Raw genomic sequence first — 18,855 nt, forward strand, 5'->3', positions numbered from 1 at the left:
AAGCAAAATGGTAAACAAAGGTAACAGGGTTACCTGGAAACAAAGTTGTACCTTTAAAACCTTTATAGCTCTAACAACTACAGGCAGGACTCATTACCAGTGGGTTCCGTGCTGGTTTTTTAACATGTGCACTTGCAAAGATGACACACACACCTCACATTTGTGCTGTGTGTGCATAAGGGAGGTAGCACAAGGAAGCAGGAGGTATGTTCCTACAAAGACTGGGTGCTATGCATTAGTTCCTACCCTCCAAATTCATAAAACTGACTTGCTTGGAAGCCTGAAAAGCTGGATGTTGATTTGCAAAAAACCAAGAAATGCATATTTTCCCAGAAAAAAACACCTTTTTTCATACGTCTAAATGGTGCCAAACCAAACTCCTATTTCCACAAGTTGGGATTTTTTTGGTATTTATGCTACCCCTGTATTTAAAGCTCAATTTCTAATTATAGGTTCCAGGTAATTAACATTCATCAAGACAAGCATGAGCTGTCTTTGCTCTTCATTTACACATAGACATACACATTTGTACACATACATGCACATATATGTAAAGCAATAAGTGACAACACTTGGTGTCAGCATGAGGACATGAGTACAAGCACAAAAAAATGTCCCCTGAAATAGTCTCAGCACATATGTTCCTGTGTCTTTTTCTCCTACCCTTTACATCACCAGTCAGTCTCAGCAGTGGGTGGGCAGCTGTAAGGACAGACATGCCAAATCAACAGAGCTCTCCCAAAAAGCTGCCTCTGCTTTATTCACTGCCGTGCCACCGTACAGGCAGCTGTCATGTAGACTGCAGGGGAAGGAAGACAACCAGCTCCTGATTAGTCCCCAATTAATGCTGCCCAAATGACTCCACAGCTCTTCCCATCGTGAGGGCGAGCTCACAAGCAAAGGACAGAATAATAACGCAGTCCTCACGGCTTGCATTCCAGTGAAGCCTCGGAAAGCAGCATATGATTACAAAGGGAGAAAGGCAAATCATTTCCAAGCTCAGACTTGCAGCCTCAGCAAGTAAAGTGAGTTATAAACCTCAGTGCATAGTGTGGCAGTAGTTATGGCTTTTTACCAATTACCTCTAATAGGGATGGTTCCATTTCCCCATTGCTGTGTGAAACAAGGAGAGAGACAAAGCCTGTACCTTAAATAGAAACACTAACTGCGAAGTGCATGGCTGTCAGATGAACCACAAATGAACACAGAAGCCACTTCAGACTTAATAAATACTGATCTCACTTCCTTACCCTCAATACAAGGAGAACAAAACTGCCTACGAGTACAGTGAAGCCCCTCCTGAAGCTTGTAGTTCAGAAAAAAATCCCCATTGGTTCAACAATCTCTTGCTGAATTAAGCCCTTTGGGTCAAGGCGTCAAAGAGAGGAGGAAGTGCCTTCTCCAACAGGAATGATAACAAATACAGCCCCTATTATGAATCAATACTCAGAGTTTCTTTTCAAAACTGATGACAAAATGGGGTACACCACCTTTCTTTGAAAGGATTCTCATGGAAAGTGTGAACAGGTAGATTTTGGCTTGGCTTCTGTTACTGATATTTTTGTAAGGAACATTAAGGGGTGGGACTTCAGCTCAACCCTCGCCACAGCCATTAACCACGTTTGTGATAAATGTTAGCCACTTTTAAAAAAGCAAACAAATCTAAACCACACACACAGCCCGTGACCCAAACATTTTGAACAGAAAAGCTGTGGAAAAGCCACAGGGATGTGAACACTGCTTGCTGCTGCAAACCATGTGGTAAATGGAAGATTATGGGCCACGAGTGTAAACCTGACTGGCAAGTTAAACTTATGTAAGGAAGAGCCCCTTAAATTTCAGTAAAATTAAGTCTTGTCACATTTTTTTAAAAAAGGTCTTGGTAAAAATGTATTCAACAGGCAAAACAATCTGTAGACCAAATTCTGAGATTGCTTTAAAAGCCAATGAAAATCAGTCATCTCCCTGATGCTGAAATTTCAACTACTTCTCATTGGCAATTGAAGTTCAAAGCATAGAGATGAAGCATCTTGTCAGCTTTAAGTTTAATGACTATTTGGCCTTAATTTTATTGTAAACATATGATATTTTACATAAGTCAGTCAAGTTCTGTAAGAGACGCCCCACCATGAGACAGGCTGTGGGCAGAGTCTGGTGTCTGACAACATGGCTACATCCTACACAAGATTTTCTAATGAAAAACTCACTTGTGGATGCATTAACATTCTTCAAAAAAATAAACTAGCAATTACCATCACACATTACCACTTCTATACAATTACCACAGTAATTAACAACAATAAACATTAAATGTTTCTTTCAGATCATTACCAGAGTATTTCGTTTTTCCTTTAAATAAATAAATAAAGATCTTTTCCCCTAACACCACAGCTCTTTAACACATAAAGAATTAGCTAAAGAGAAAGCAGCCATCCTCCCACCCAAGACATATGGGAGAACAAAGCTATTTGCATATATCCCCACAGGTCTCCTTTAGTTTGCCAATTTCCAGTCTTTAAACCATTATTAAGGGAAAGAACATTTAGCTGCTTATTTTGGTTAATGTGTTCTGCTAAAGAGAATATAAAAATCAATATTTTTTAATCTTTTTTTTTAGTTAGCTTGGTAAGACAAATAAGAACATTCAGGAGCATGTTGGTCTAAACACCTCCAAAATCACTCCCACTCACATGCAAAAACTATAGGTATTCTTACCTCATTTTCTAAGCAATCCACGACAAAAAACATGTCTCTACAGATTTCTGCTGAGGTAATACTTGAAAAGCAGCAGTGAGCACAACTAGGAGGAGATTCAACTGGGCTTTTTGTTTTCTAAACAATCATTCAGAATCCCCAAATGATTGTCTAACACTAACTTTCATTATTAAAAACCAAATATCTAATTAGCTATTGCTTTACTAGACAGCAAGGGTAATCCTTCTTCATATATTAATATTAAAAACCTGGTATGAAAATACAATTCTCTCCTGGAAAGGGTCAGAGCTCCTCAAATACTTCCCCCTGCCTGAGGTGATTATTAGTTTTGTAAAGATGTTCCTTTCCCTCAGGTGGCACTGCAAGCCCCTCTGCAGGAGAAGGGTCTCAGATTTGTTTGGTTTTATTATAAAGTGATTAATAAATTTCATGGAGTCTTAAGCAAAGGAAAAGTCCATCTTCAGAGGAATTTAAAAACAATAAAAAGTTAGATCTTGCATTAACCATGATTAAATTAAAATATTTTTAGCAGATCCTAAACCATCACAATAACTACTGCAAACTCAGGTTTTTAGAATTCTTGTACAGATGGTTTACTCCATTCCAATCCATGATACAATATAAGAATAACAATGAATCTTCCTGACATCAGCTGAGGAAGATGAAACACAGAAGGTTAATTAGCACACAAAAGGGATTAAACACTGGAACACTGGGAACAAATCCTGAGCAGCAGCCCTCACTAGTCCTGTGACTTTGTGTCTAATGTTTGGAATACTCATGTTTAACAACCTCTGATTAAAGCTTTTAGTACCGTTGGATACTCTGCAAGACCCTTTTCTTCTGGAAAGCCCTGGTGTCAAACCGAAGCGAGCACCTGCTGCTGCTGGGTTGATTCTTTGCTATCTAAGAGTCTGCAATCAAGTTCACAGTGCAACCTTGTGCACAGCAGGACTTCAGAGCTCTCTCTTGCCTTGATCACCTGTATTTCCTAAACATATAGAATTTAGAAAAACATCTGGATTTCAAGGAGACTTTTTACTAATTTTTCACCTTAGTGGCACATCAGCTCTTACAGTAATTTTTCAAATTTATTATTTAAACTGACTCAGTCCAGATTCTTAAACTTAAACAAGAAAATAGATCTGTCTTAAAAACAAAGTTCCTTCTCTTCTTTCCCCCAAAAGTGGAGCTTTTAGCTAATTTTTACCCTGGTGATTTTTTTTTTTTAAATGAAGTGCAGTGGCGTTGCTGCGCTAGTAAAATTAAGCCACTCTACCATCTTTACCATAGCTAAGTCCACAAAGGGAAACAGACAAATCTCATTGCTAACTTTGTAGTTTTCTACCTTGCCATTTCAAGAATAATTAAAAATTATTCAAGCACAGCACATTATAAACCATCAAACACCTTTCTGATGCATCTGTCTGAAGAGACTATAAATGTCTTACTGTTCTCTGGCATAACCAAAAAATATTCAAGACTTCTCTTACTCCTAATTTGTAAAGTTTTTGTCTAAATCAGATCGAAAGGGAACTGGCTGGATAATAGGAATCCGAATAGGAAGAGGATGGTTTGAGATTCCCCCCAAAAGCACTTGAACCCCTTGTGTCATCACTGCCATTACACCAATGTCACATCTCCCTGAAGCCAGTGTGTGGTTACTGGGGGTTGCTGAACTTGCCAAACTCACTTGTCTCTAGGCTTGCAGGCTCTCCTTCTACCTTAATTTGGAATTTTCTTTCTTTCCAATTACTTAATTAGGATTTGAGAGAAAGAAAACTTAAATACACCTGTCATGAGTACTCAGTCAAACCCACTAATTGGCCAATAACCCAGCATTTTAAATGTTCCTCTTTGCTCGCCTCCCACCCTTCCCATTGCAAGGCTGCCCTTGTTATTCCTATTTTAGTACTGTAATATATTGTTTCACTTAATTACAGCTTGTCCAGACTTATATGGCTGCACAGGATGGGAGAGAATAAAAGATATGCAGCACCATAAAGACTCCCACAGATACTTCTTTATACAGCAAAGCCACAGAATGTCACCAAATGCTCCTTGCTAAAGAGGGAGTGTGCACTTTGGGTGGTCCAAACTACTTATAAATAATTTGATGGACTCACATATGCTTCCATACATAAGGCAATCATTACAAAGCATCCTTAATGCAAAGCAAGAGAGAAAAACTTCACTAAAAATAAAAGAACACTGCTGTTCCTTCAGCCAAGATTTCTATTGCACCACAAGGGCCTGGTGGGGTGTCCAGTTAGGTGTTGGTGCTCAGGCTGTGCTGATTCATGAATACAATGCCAGAATTTGACCTTTAATTATTCTTCCACAGCAGGAGGGATTATTATCCCTATGACAAAAATAAACGACAGATCCTTCCTGTAAAGATTCTGTCATTTGAAGGAGAAAGGTGATTACAGAGAAACGTTGGTCCTAGTTAATGGATTTTTCTTTTCTTAACAAAGTTCCCTCAACATTATTATATGGCTTTTGGAAGATGAGGTATGTCTTAATTCCTGTTAATGGCAATGTCAAATATTAATGCAAGTGGGCCAAAGCAAAATGACTTTGAGAATTACTGAGGAACTGCTTTAGGACAAGTGAGATCACTGGGTTATGGCCTGCGAGGCAAAGAAGACATTTTGTACTTCAGGCACTGGATATTGCTTGGTCTTTTGGTATAAACATAACAATTCTTCTATTGCACAGTCTCTGTATTTGCCTGACTCCCCATACATACTTTGCTAGAAGATACTTTGCTGTTGATATAAGCAAAGAGTGACCAGAGGAAATCACTCTGACTTTGGAAATTAAATTCAAGCCACACCAGCACTAAATCACTGTCCTGAATTCCCTTCCTCATCTGCTATGCAACAGCTGAAGATTTATCCACCCCAAGGTTTGATTCTTGCTGATGGATGAGGTGGGGCGCAGGGAAGGTTCCAGGGAAGGCCATGGAGCAGGTGATCTTGAGTGACATCGTGCAGTGCTTACAGGACTGCACAGCTGATGAAGAGTCTGGAGCCAAGTGCCATAGGAGCACCTCGGGGACCTGTGAGTGTCTAGCCTGGAGAAAAGCAGTCTCACAGGAGACCTCTTCTCTCCCTGCAAACACCTGAAAGGAGGCTGCAGCCAGGTGGGGGTGCATCTCTTCTACCAGGTACAAGTGACAGGCAAAGGGGAAATGGCCTCAAGTTGCGTGAGGGGAGGTTTAGACTGGATATCGGGAACGAATCACCAAGCCCCGCAACAGGCTGCCCAGGGAAGCAGGGCAGTTGGTGGAGTCACCATCCCTGGAGGCATTTAAAAGACCTGTAGACACGACACTTAAGGACATGGTTAATATTTTGACTTTATGATCTTAAAGGTCTTTTTCCCAATCTAAATGATTCAATGAAGTGGGGACTGCCAATAGTTCCTCACCCCATAAGGCATTCCAAATTTATGAACTCAACTACTCTCTCCAAATAGTGTGACAGTAGCTGTTGCCATTAAGTGCTCTCCCATAACAGGGAAAAATCGATTAAATTATTGCAAGGGATGTCCCAGCTCAATTTTTGTCTCTTTCTTGAAGCCCTCTGTAATTCTCCCATAAGGCTTTGTAAGAAACAGTCTATTTGAGTTGGTTACTAAACCAAGAGACATTAAAACAAAATATCCAGTATTAAAAAAGCATCTCTGTAGGACTCAATGCTCCCCAGTAGTGAGACTAATCCTATTTATTCAATTTGTACACAAAAAGAATGCATTATTTCCACTTAAACAAATGCTATAATAGGACGATGAATATTAAATCACCATCCAATAGAACTCAGACATCCAGACTACATTGGTAATGGGCTCTGACTCTGAAAAACCCAAACTTTGAAGCATTTTTCCTCTTATTTTCATTTAATTTTTACAGTCTAATGATGCATTTTCTCCTAAAATTATTGAAATAGCTCTTAAAATAACTCCCAGAGCACCAGATCCAAACATTAAATACATGAGAAGGTAAATGCAGAAGGTACAAAAGGCCCACACAGCTCAATTCAATAAAGAGCAAGACTCTGCCCCCTTTGCAAGTGTCTGGCTGGGAGATGCAATTTATGCAGCTGTAGACAGCTAGCTAGACATTAAAAACAATTTGGACAGGGCACTGAAGAAAGCCAGCAAACCCACACAAACATTCAGCCATCAGAAAAATAAATGAATAAAACACAGAAATGTGAGAAGGAGAACAAACAGGATTTCTGTCTCAATAAGGAAAACAAAAAGAAGTGGTAGGAAGCCACACCAACTCTTACCTGGGTAAAATGAACCAGAAATAGTCTCCAAACAGAAGAGCCCAAAGAAGTCCTGCCCATGGTGGCATGAGAAGGATTACTGGGGGACTGGGCAAAGGCACAAAAGGAGCAGAGGAAATCTGTTTCCTTGGTTCTGTATATGGAGTCATGTACACATTTACACGCAAGTGTATACACATGCATGTATATAAACAGACACACTCCTTCACTGTTTTTCTTGAAATTCACACAAGTATCTCTATAAATATTTCTGTATCTAAATCTATCCATACATATGTGTGTGTTTGCATGTATATGTATACACACAGATGAATCCTCTCCCCTACTGTTTTCATGAAAGCCAGTAGGGATTGGGAACTTATTCAAAGCTCATTGCAAATTGAGATATCTGAGTATATTTTCTCAGAATGATGTCACTGTCTGAAGCCCTGCATACATCCTCCAGGATAAACTCCAACCTTTCTGCTCAATGTCCAGCTATGCTTTAATCCAAAAATTTCTAAGTGGATGTGTAAGCATTCAGTCCCTAACAAATCTGAACTGAAGAGACTCCCTCCTGGAATGGGGTCCTCAGATTCCCTGCTCAAGTACACCAAATCATCCTTACATTTCTCCTTGTCTTTTTCACACATCTGAACAAAGTGTTTAGCTTCATGCCATCAGTCTAACTCAAGAGATTCTATCTGCCTTCAGTCAGGGAAAGAAAGTCAAGAACTTAGGCCTTCTACAGATGACATCTACACTTTTCAAAGACCTCTCTGCCCAAAATGGTTCCAGGCTGGTGATGTTGCCCTTTCTCTAGACAGTGTGTGCTCTATTATTCTATTACAGAATCTAAAGGGGGGGAAACAGAATTACCAATAGCCCCCAGTTGCTACAAAGTGGAGCCTGAAGACTGGTCACTAAAATGAAACTAGTTAAAAAAGATATTAAAGAACGAACAATGACAGCTTTCAGGACTAGATTAATAATCACTTTTGACGAGATGAATGAGCTGAAAAACTGGTTGAAAACTGCTTCTAATAACACTTTTCATTTCCCTTTCTCGTGAGCATACACTGAGATAGAGACTTCTGAAGTCTTTTAAGATACCCAGTGATCTTAAAAATATCTATTTTGAATACAGAGTTGCAAACCTCTTCTGCAAGTGTTAGTCCAGGGAGGTTTGAATTTTCTAAAATAAATTGCATCATTTCTTCGCAAAACATTTTTCAAACTGTTTGAAAGCTCAGAATTATTTCCCAAACTTGCCTTGAATTTTTGAGGGACACAAGGTGCCTAAAACTGCCCAAACTCTTCATCTATAGATCTCTGACTGGTTTTTGCTACCACTGAAATTTACAGGTAAGCTGTGACAGTACACATTGAGAATAAAGGCTGTACCATAAGTTCAAGATCATTTGTGTATCACATCAGGCATTGTCCTGGAAGCATTTCATATGTTTTATGGGAAACACATTAACAACCACTGCCCGTGCTCCCACACCTTGCTAGGAATTATGGGGATTAGAGGGGGAGAAATCTCACTGCTGCTATTAGCACACACACTCACATACCTTAAAAATCAAAGTACTAAAAGTAATGTATAAGTAATAATTGGAAGTGAAATTGACTTTCTTTAATTACATTTGGTGTTATATACTGTGATGCATTACTAAATAAAAAGAAATAACATCACAAATGACAAAAATCCGTGCTTAATTTAAACAGACCAATTACTTTAAGTGCTGCTACAGTCAGAAAAGTGATTCAAGGATAACACAATTCCATTTCTTCAATAGCTTCCAGATCAAATTCAATGTAAAAGTCAAAAGGTCAATTTTTTTCTCTACCCCATGGTATCACAAACTCCCTGTTAGACATGCAGAACTTGGCTGAATTCTTTCTTTCCTGGCATTCTCTGCAGCTGCAATGATGATCACAGGTTAAAAGACACAAACTTTTTACAGGAAGGTCTTCATTTTTCCCGGTAGATTTTATATTACTCTGGAAACTAGACATCCAGTGTACAGTTATGCCTGAGTAACTAGGTACTGCAGAGAGTAGAATAAATACTCAGACAAGTCTGTTCCTTGTTGGGTGAAAAGGTGCTTAGCACCAGTCCATCCCTCCCCTTTATTACCTCATACAGCAGCATCAATGCAGAGGTGGCTGAGGATTCCCTGCCTAAGCGATCGCTGTTGCAGACTGATGCGCATAAAGTTACATTTCTCTGCAGCTGGCTGCTTAAAATCCATATATCTTACTATTAAACAGCAATCTCAATTCAAACTTTTCCACAACAGTTCCAGCTGGGATGCACCAACCAGTTGGAAAAAAAACCAAAAAAAACAGGTATTTGTAATAACACATGCAAACTCACATGCATGCACAGCTCACACAGGAAAATTCAGATACTTCCTGGTAGGGTCAGATTTGCTGAACAGGCACCAATCAATACACGTGCAGGTGCCTCAACACCTCAGGTGTCATGTTGCCTGTATTTATATTAAGGAAGGCGTGCTCACTGGAAATATGGCAGCCCCAGTGATGCAGAAGTGGTTGTCTGGCAGCTGAAATCACGACACAGAAAGCAGAAGATGTTTATGTTATAAACAGACAAGGACAAAAGAAAACTTAAAGCAGGTAAGGTGAAAGTCACTCATATGCAAATGCTCTGTATTGCTTGTTTTTTGTTGTGACAGTCAATATTTCACATCACAAGGGATTTGCAGTGTTCCACATGGACTGTGCAAATGCATGCATTTCTCACTTTTCATTAAAATATTCCTCTGCAAATTAAATAAATGCAAGGGTAGCAGCCTGCACAAAGGGATCTTGACAAACAACAGACCATTCCATGACCAATATCTTGTTGTAAAATTATTAATAGCACAATTCCTGTAATTTACAATCATGGCTGAGGCCCTTGACAGGCAGGACTCAAAAATGAAACTGCCACATAATTGCTGTGGGAAACACAACTTCCCACAAAACCAGTCACTCGAAAATTAAGTTCCTTCCACATAGCAAGATTGATCAAGTAGCATTCAAAGTTAATGCATCAATGGAAAAGAACAGACCTCTAATCTTTTACAAATTAGAAATCAATAAACTGTGGCCTTGGGGTTTTTCTCCTGTAGGAACCAAGTTTCATAGTTTTGTTTGGGAGGTCAAATATTCTTCAAAAGTTTTTGTAAAACTTTTATACAACACTTTTCTTCAGCAAACAACACTCACTTATGGACATCAAAACTTAAGAATAAACTAATACAGCTACTTTTCACAGATCTAATACCATTTTCATTGACAAAGTGGACTCAAAATACCCCAATTTTATCTTACATTTTATACATAATATAGATATGTAGACATGTATGAAGGAAAGCAGAGACCTAATCTAACTATAGAGATAAAAATTGTCATTCAGTACTAAGGTTAATCTAGTGAAAACATAGCTATTACTCACATTTCTCTTTAGAAATATGATTTAATATGCCTCATTGTTTTCATTTTCACATCCAGCCTCCAAAACTCTTCTCAAATCCATCCTTAACCACATAGCTGTTTATTTGCTCATCCTAGAAGCACAGTTTCAACTGTTTATTTTCCAACCTCATCTTCTGGTGGGTGGCACCCACTGCTTTTAACTGATAGTCATTTTACAGCTTGGTAAGACTCTTTATGAAACTTGCCTCACTACCAATTTTTCTGTCAGAAACTTTGATTACTTATGCTTCTACATCCAGAAGGTCAGCAAAATAAAATATTAAACTTCCCAGAAGGCCTGTGCACATTGTTGCAATATATGTGGAGGCACAAAAGATTCTGCTGTAGAGGAAAAAGTAATTCATAACATATCAGCGCAGCTGAACCTCCTCAGGATGACACAACAGACCAGAATTGGGTTGCAAGTTCTTTTACAGCCAGGTAGACCTGGTTCCACAGAGCACCATCTGACAGCCAATGGCAAACTTAGGGGTAGCTGGTTTTTTCACCAAAAAAGTGAATGTCAGTCTCAGCAACAGCAGCCTCCCAGTGTGATCAATGGGGAGCAGGATTCTGTGCATCTTCTGAAACCACACACAAGCCATAAATGAGAGAAGTGCAAAAACAAGGGCTAAATCATGAAGATGCAATATCTGCATTAACGTCTACCTTTTCTTGTATAAATAAAGGGGAACTGAATAGACAATTATCAACCAATCTTTCCCCGTTGATACAGCTCAGTAGGAATCTCTCAATTTCTTGTTATAGACTTTTAGGCATTTTACTGTAAAGGACTACACCCCTTCACTGAAGTTGTGCACACATTGTTATCTGTCATTTCAGTGTGAAAAAAGGCATATTTCATTGTAACCACAAGAATACTAGGGGCTTGTTAGGCTGTTCAGAAACTACTCTGTGTTTCTCACAGCCAAGTCCATTACTTTTCCACAGAAATTGTAATTCAAAATGTATGTCAAAGAAGGGACAAGTAATAACTTTAATAAATAATTTTCAGCTTCAACATAATACAGCGTGGGGAGTTCTTTAAATTGTGCAATGCTATTTAGTCTTCAGAAAATCTGACAGTTTCCACAAGGAGGAAACCAAGGGCTTTTGGAGATCAGCAAACGAACAAATTAAAACACTACTCAAAGGAACGGTACAGCTTTCAGAGACCAGGTAGAAATGGACCACTTATTATAGAAAACCACCAAAGCCCAGTGCTGGAAACTCTCTGTAGACACAAATGTCACCTCCCTTATCACGGCCGGCAGGAATGTGCTACTGGAGAAGCAGGAGCAAGGCTCAGTGGAAGCTCAGCGCTGAGGAAAGGGCCATGCCCCTGGAGCCAGGCATCTGTTTTGGAGGTCAGCATGCAAGATCCTAGGAAGTGGATTGGTTATTTATCCTCTATTCATTAATCCACACCCAGATCTGACAAGTTTCAGTTGGCTTCTTTATGGAAACCCCTCCCACCAAATTCTTACAAATAAAATTATTCTACAGGAGTTAACATAAGATAGATGTCTTATTCATGAGGAGAAAGAGAGGAAAGAGCAGCTGCAATGCACACCACACTCCCCACAGGAAGGAGAAGAACACCTGTGGCACTCTTCCACAACCTTAATGACTTAGCCTGTGCCAAATGGAAAAGAGAAATTTGATCATAACTGAATTTAGAGGTATATGAATTAAGGGTTTCAGGATTTGCTACTGAAATGTTAAGCCTTTGCAAGAAAAAAAAAAGAAAAAAAAAGAAGACAAAGAAACACAGATGCATCACTGGAATCCGGGATACCATAGTTCAGTAAGCAGATAGGCTAATAAGGAAAATAGTAGTTTGCACATCAAGCATCTGGGGTGTTTCTAAGACATCCTAATATTTTTATTTCTTCCCCCTTCATGCTTGAAATAACTGTTTGAATAATTTTGACTCGTTAAACCCAATCCTCTGCTAAAGAGCAACATTCTCATCACTACCACAGGGCCACCAAAAGAACACCTACCATGCACCTTGTGACTTCTGCTTTCAAAGCATTCACTGTTCAAGCATTACAGAGGACAGTAATTACAGGACAGTTTATTTGCTGGGTTACTAAATTTTTGAGTCTACAGATTAGCTTTACAAGCATCATGGAAGTCTTCTCATGCTTAAAACAATTCTGTGTCATTAAAAAGATGTTACAGTCTCAGTTGATTTCCGACTTAAAACCATCCTCATCATCCTCAATGTTCCTGTTAAAGAAACAGCAAATAACTATCTAGCAACTGAGAAGAGAAATTTCACCCAAGACTCAGAACTGTTATTTTTCTTTTGTTTGCTTCTTGGATTTTGGGGATTTTTAGACCAGGACTAACCAAATTTCAAAACCAAAGATGCTATTTCTCTCTGACTTGGCACTGAAAATCTGATAGTATATAGGGAGAATTCAAAAAAAGATTTATTTTGCAATGGTGGAAAATGTATAAAATCTAAACTATATATGCATAGACATACATAAGATTGTTTTTTCCTATGATGATTTAACCTTACGTTTGTTTTTTTTATATTCTGTTCATGGTAAATCACCATGTCAAAAGATTATGCATCACATTTTAAAGCAAAAGTGTTAGCAGGCTTTTAAAATATACCATAGAAAATTTATTTTCCCCATTACAGATCCTGTATCCTAAGACAGGAGTGCTGAATATACCATGAGTTAAACATATGGAAGAGTGTTCATATCAATAGAGCAGAGATGGGGGGGATATAAAAAAAAAGTATACACAGTTCCCTTTCCCTCTGAGAGCCTGGCACAATAAGAGATTCAGGGTTTTGTTATTCTTTATGCCTATCATAAGGTAACAGGGCAGAGACTCCTTTTCCTCAAGTCTCAGCTCAAAGGAAGAATTTTGCTGAAGGAAATGCATGAGATTTAGAGAAAATGCTAACTCTACTTTTCAGTAGAGTTTAATGCCAGGAATATCACTATGAAATTCAGTCCAGATACAGAATAGTGTGGGGAAGCACATTAAAAAAAAAAAAGTAATAGGTATTGCAAAGTTATTTGTAAAGAGAACTGTACTCAGCTTTGATAGAAATCATTTTCTGGAACAGGGAGAGACCATGCTGAACTTCCTTGCACATCTGTGTGACCCCTGCTGATCAATGTCAACCCTTGATTAATATTTTACTGAAAAAGTGTGAGAAGATTCAAACTTTGTCTGTCTGGGTAGGTGTTGCTAAGCAACTTTGCTCCTTCTCTGGGAACTAGTCTTCACAGCAACCTTTCCTTCAAGACAAAGACCTGCATCCACTCGAAACACATCCTCCTCTGTCAGTGAAAAACCCAGCACGCCATATTCCACCCTTCCCTTTACATTTCCCTCCCCACCTCCCAGCTAAGAAGAAACAAACATGATGGAGCCTGAAGCGCTGTCCTTCCCTTACCGTAATCGCTGTCGTAGAAGACGATGAACTTCTGCCAGCGCAGCTCGGTGACCAGCTTGAGCATGACGTCGTTGAGGCGCACGGGCGGGCGCGCGGCCAGCGTGTACTCCTCGTCCTCGAGGCTGGGGTTGAGCTGGCAGGCCGTGCGCGGGGAGCCGCCCGTGCTGCGCTGCACGAACAGGTGCGGGATGTGCATGGCGTCCGTCAGCGACTGCAGCGCGTTGGCCGACGCGCAGCCCGTCGACGTCACCAGGGCCAAGATCCCCAGGGTCATCAGGTCGCAGGCTGGAGAAGACAAGACGTAAAGCAGGGTTTGAGTGGGTTCAGCAATTCCTCTGGCCAACCTCGATGCTAAGAGGGGAAGGAGGAAGGTTTTGCCTTTGAAATTATTTATATTAGGCTATCAGCTGAAGCCTTTCAGAGTCAGGTCCTGCACCTTCAGAGTAGGAGACAGTATCTGCAATCTGTCCTGGTATGCCAAAGTTGAGGATAGATAACGTAACTACTGTCAGTCCCCGAGACAGCAGCTGATGTGGATTATGGCCCTTGCTTCAGGTCAGTCCTGGTGCATGAATTCCCATTTTTTAAAACTCACTTCACTGCTTTAACCCCTTAATCCTTGTTGGATGCACTGGATGAAGATTTTGGAAAATAAAGAGTAAATTCCATTCCAAGGACTTGGCTCATACAGCAGAGTTTTTAGGGAATTTTTAAAGTGATACAAAACATTCACTGTGTGTCTCAGAGCACTGAAGAAACAACGAAGGCATTCTTTAAAACCAAGAAAACTCATGAATAACTAAACAATTATTAGCAACACTGTAGCTCTCCTTAAAAAGGTCTGGAAAAGCACGTATTATTTAAAAACACAGCATATACATTTGACCCCATCTGTTTTTGGGAATGAACCATTATTCTCACGCTGGGTTTGAAACACAGACCGTGGAGAGGCCTGGGCAGTCTGCTTTGCTGCTCAGAGCACCACACATGTTGTGTTCTTGCAGGACTTCTCCAGATCAGGCAACCTGATATTCAGCTGCAGTTAGAAAATATTTCCAGCCAGGGCCCTCAGCAGGTATTCAGTCAGTAGGGGCAAGAAGACTGTAAGAGTGTAAGGCAGCCAGAGATGCTGGGTTTTACTAACTCTAGTGAATAAATGGCAGCAAAGCTAGCCCTGGGAGCTCAGCACAGGAGATCCTTTAGGCTAGGCTAGCACTAGCCCTAGGAACTGCCTGCTCCACCTTTGAAGAGGGCTGGGGGCAAGCTCAGGGGTTCAGCAGCTGTTTCAAACCCCAACAAGCACTAGCACAGCATGCCCACAGGAAACTCTTGCTCTGCTCCCCCAGCACAGCAAAGCCACACAGGAGGGGACAGGAGACGCTCCACAGCCCTGGGCAGTCTGCACGAATTCCTCAACAGTGCATGAACAAAGAGCCTCTGGGGTGCAATTCAGAGCCCCCTGGGACACCCAGAGAGCTGAGCAGGAAATTCAGCTTCCAGCTGGAGAAGGGAGGCTGCCCATGCTGGTGCTTCCCCCTGCAAGGAGACTGCACAGGCTGAGACTGCAGCCACACTGGCACTGACCTACTGCCTCATCTCCGGTGGAAAGGCAGAAAAGAGAACACAATCTATTAAAAGCATTTATTTATCCTCCTCCAAACACTGCTAAGTATATCTACACTTTCAGAGGCCAGAAAGTCAAAGGAAGTAGGTTATTAATAATTAATAGTAATTAACAGTTAAGTATCAATTAATATTAATTAAAGTCTTCATAATTAAATACATAACTGTTTCTCACACAACCAATGAACCACTCTATCAAAAATCATCTTAGACCAGACAGAAAATAGATATATTTCACTTTGATATGGGATAACAGAGAGAAAATGTTTGATCTTCTCTGTGCACAGAATGTTCAACATGTATCCTGATGCAACAAAGATTAAGAGCTTTTAAAATTATTTCCTTGATGGTCTTTACAATAAACATATGTCAGCTGCATTATCTAAATTTACTCTGTGTTGATTATAGTTATATGAAATTGTTCTTTGTTTTTCCTGAGAGCTGACCTGATTTAACAGCAGGGAGGCATTATATTTGCCAAATGGGAGACCCAGGTTCGGGAACAGATTTGATTTCCCAGGCTTCTTGCCAGAGAAAACCGAACATGTCATACAGGTAATTTATTTAGTCACAGTAGGGGAGGGAACAGAGAAGTGAGAACAGAGGGAGAGAACAGCAGAGCTGAGCCATAAACCCCTGCAGAGATCACCAGCCAGCAAGCTTTGCTGTCACCAAGGGTGAGAGCAGCAAGCCACACGGGGCTGTAGCAGGAACAATTTACTTGCAAACCAGACAGAAGGAGACAAAAAACAAAGCCCTTTCTGATGGGAAACTGCATTGAAGAGTTACTTATTTGTGCAATTCAGAGCTGATCACCAGTTGTGTAACAAGAAAAACCTTCATTCAGCGGCTGGCACTAACCAAAAGCTGCTGCTTATTAGCAGCAGAAAGACCATAGAGGCGACAGATCATGGCAAATGGGCCCCCTTATCTCTCAGCAGAGCCCACCAAACACAGCCGAAATATCTCAGCAAAGACCATTTCAGCTGGGGCATTTTCCCAGTGTTTTGTAGATTGTGTACACGGGTTGGATTGAAGAATTAGTCAATACGCTTCCACATTCTGATATTTTTGTCAATTGATTATGTTCTGGCTAAAAGCATATGTTACTTAGTATGTGTATGCTCCTCTTGCCTCTGTTTTGAGGTAGCAGGCAATAAAAACTGGAACGACTAAAGAAAAAAAAAAGTTTCGTGTTTTCTGAATTGCTTTCTTTAGTCAAATTACAGAATGTGAAACAGAACATGCCATTCCTAATAGAAGACTTTCATTATACAAAAATACAATGGATTCCAAGAAGTTCAACCTCGCCACAATTATTGCACTGAAGGGTGAGAATAAGCTTTGAGGACATAAAGAAGGAAAGTATTACTTTTTACATGAGTAACACAATGGGGAACAACAACATAACAGACTCCATTAAAAAACTCATTAGCTCTTAAGGCATCTCAAAATTCCTTAGCAAGGGAACATTCAAGGTTTACACAATCTTGGAAGAAAACTCTGGAGGACCACTTTTTTTTTTTTTTTTCTTTTTCAGTATTTCCCCCACATTCCTCGAATTTCTTGCCCAGAAAAGTGATGAAATTTTCTGTTTAACTTCACAATAGCTATGGATTTGCAGCAACAATCAAATATCCTTGACTCTGTGACTGAGTAAATGGCTAATTCTATCAGCTGCAGTTTCATAAGCATTCAAAAGAATCTGTGATTTCTGCATAAACATTTCATAACCCTGATCTTGACATTCTTACAAGCTGACTACATTTTATTTGAAATGCTTTGGTCCACATCAAACTACCAACATAAGGGAAAGGGGAATCAAAACACCTTGAGAACTTCAGTCATCTTCAACTACTGTAGTTATGGTAATATATATTTAATAGTCTTCTAACTAAAATGCCCCCATATTTATTTATGTTGCAGATATCTTTACTTAGCTAGGTTTTAAGAAATAAGGCCTTTAAAGTATTTGTTCCACACATGAAAGGACAGCAATGTTCTGGTAATCCTGCCCCAGATTTGACTGCTATTTAAACAGATACAGATATCAGTTTACTGCGCTGAGAATTTCTTTATCACCATCAAACGTCATTTTAAGAAGATACCAACATCATACAAACCATACAGTAAGAAATGTGTAGTCTAACATGATGAAAACATGATCATCATACTTAAAGAATCTTCATTAATGTATTTGAACGAATTAAATCATGCCATGGTGCTTGTTCAGTGCTGGCCTCCATCAACAGAGCATCTCTCAAGCTTATTCTTGGATCTCATTGAAGTTTCCCAAACTATTGATTAATCCTGTTTCTCATTGGTTTGGTGAAGTATCTCTCCTAACCTATTCTTTTGAAGTCTGTTTTCAGAGACCCCTTTTACACATCTGCTTGACACTTTACATCTTGATCTGTTATTTCCATCACAGTGTTTCACAAGACACTGCTTTCTTCTCCATCTATTGCCTCTAATTTTGTTCTCACATCACAGCAATATATGCAAAACTCTCTCACTCTGTGACCCACATCTCTAACTCCAGACCACAACTCTAACTCCATTAAGACCACACTTAAGCCTGAAAAAGAAGCTATTAATTTTCAGACTTTGCCTCATCCACACAATCTTTCTCATCAGTGGGACTCCTCATGGCACATGAGACAATGCAAGACCTACTTTGCTGCAATCATCCTTCAGGTCTTGCATTTCTACCATTGCTTCCTGTACTTCCTAATTCTGAAGACAGGTGCAGATGGCAAAATCCTGATTTGGCACCATCTTCATGGGGATATTTGCATTAAGAGCTTTATCTCAGATCTCTGTAATTAAATCCCTCTCTCTCCAAACCACTGGGGATTAAAATACTCCGAGAGAAACTGCTATCTTGCTCCTGGCAATATGACAACATGACCATCTCTCAGTCTCCCTTTCAGTGACTTCCTATTGTCAGAAAAGGGTAGAAACTTGATCCTTTGTTCCTCCATTATCAACAGAGCAGCTACCAGTGCAATTTCAGCTCCAACAATATATCCACTGGCATTCACGCTGCCTCTTTAAACTTCAATGTCTTTCTGTCTCTCACTTCCAGGCATCACCATCCTGCCCACTCTGGACACCCTCTCATACTTAATAAATCCTCTTCAAGTTTTTAGTTGAATATTTTTTTTTCTTTTTTCAGTTTGACTAACATTTAGGAGCTCTTCACTGCAAATGAAGAATCATCCAAATCACAAATAACTTGCATTTAAAAAAAAAATCACTGTCTGAAAATTGAGAGGCTGCTGCCTTTCTGCTTGGAAAGGTTTTCAAAGGAAGGAAGAT

At 39.8% G+C, this 18,855-nt stretch overlaps 1 protein-coding gene across 1 annotated transcript in view; it reads right to left on the reverse strand.

The window, feature by feature from the left end:
* The window catches only part of GRID1 (glutamate ionotropic receptor delta type subunit 1), a 481,999-nt gene that overhangs the window by 273,796 nt on the left and 189,348 nt on the right, over positions 1-18,855 (reverse strand). Inside the window, exon 3 of the mRNA XM_041404961.1 lies at positions 13,912-14,196. Within this exon, the coding sequence (XP_041260895.1) occupies positions 13,912-14,196 (285 nt within the window). The remainder of the gene's footprint in view (positions 1-13,911; positions 14,197-18,855) is intronic.

The sequence above is a fragment of the Onychostruthus taczanowskii genome, unplaced genomic scaffold, assembly GCF_017590055.1.
Source record: "Onychostruthus taczanowskii isolate IOZ18803 unplaced genomic scaffold, ASM1759005v1 scaffold22, whole genome shotgun sequence".
NCBI classification, from domain to species: domain Eukaryota; kingdom Metazoa; phylum Chordata; class Aves; order Passeriformes; family Passeridae; genus Onychostruthus; species Onychostruthus taczanowskii.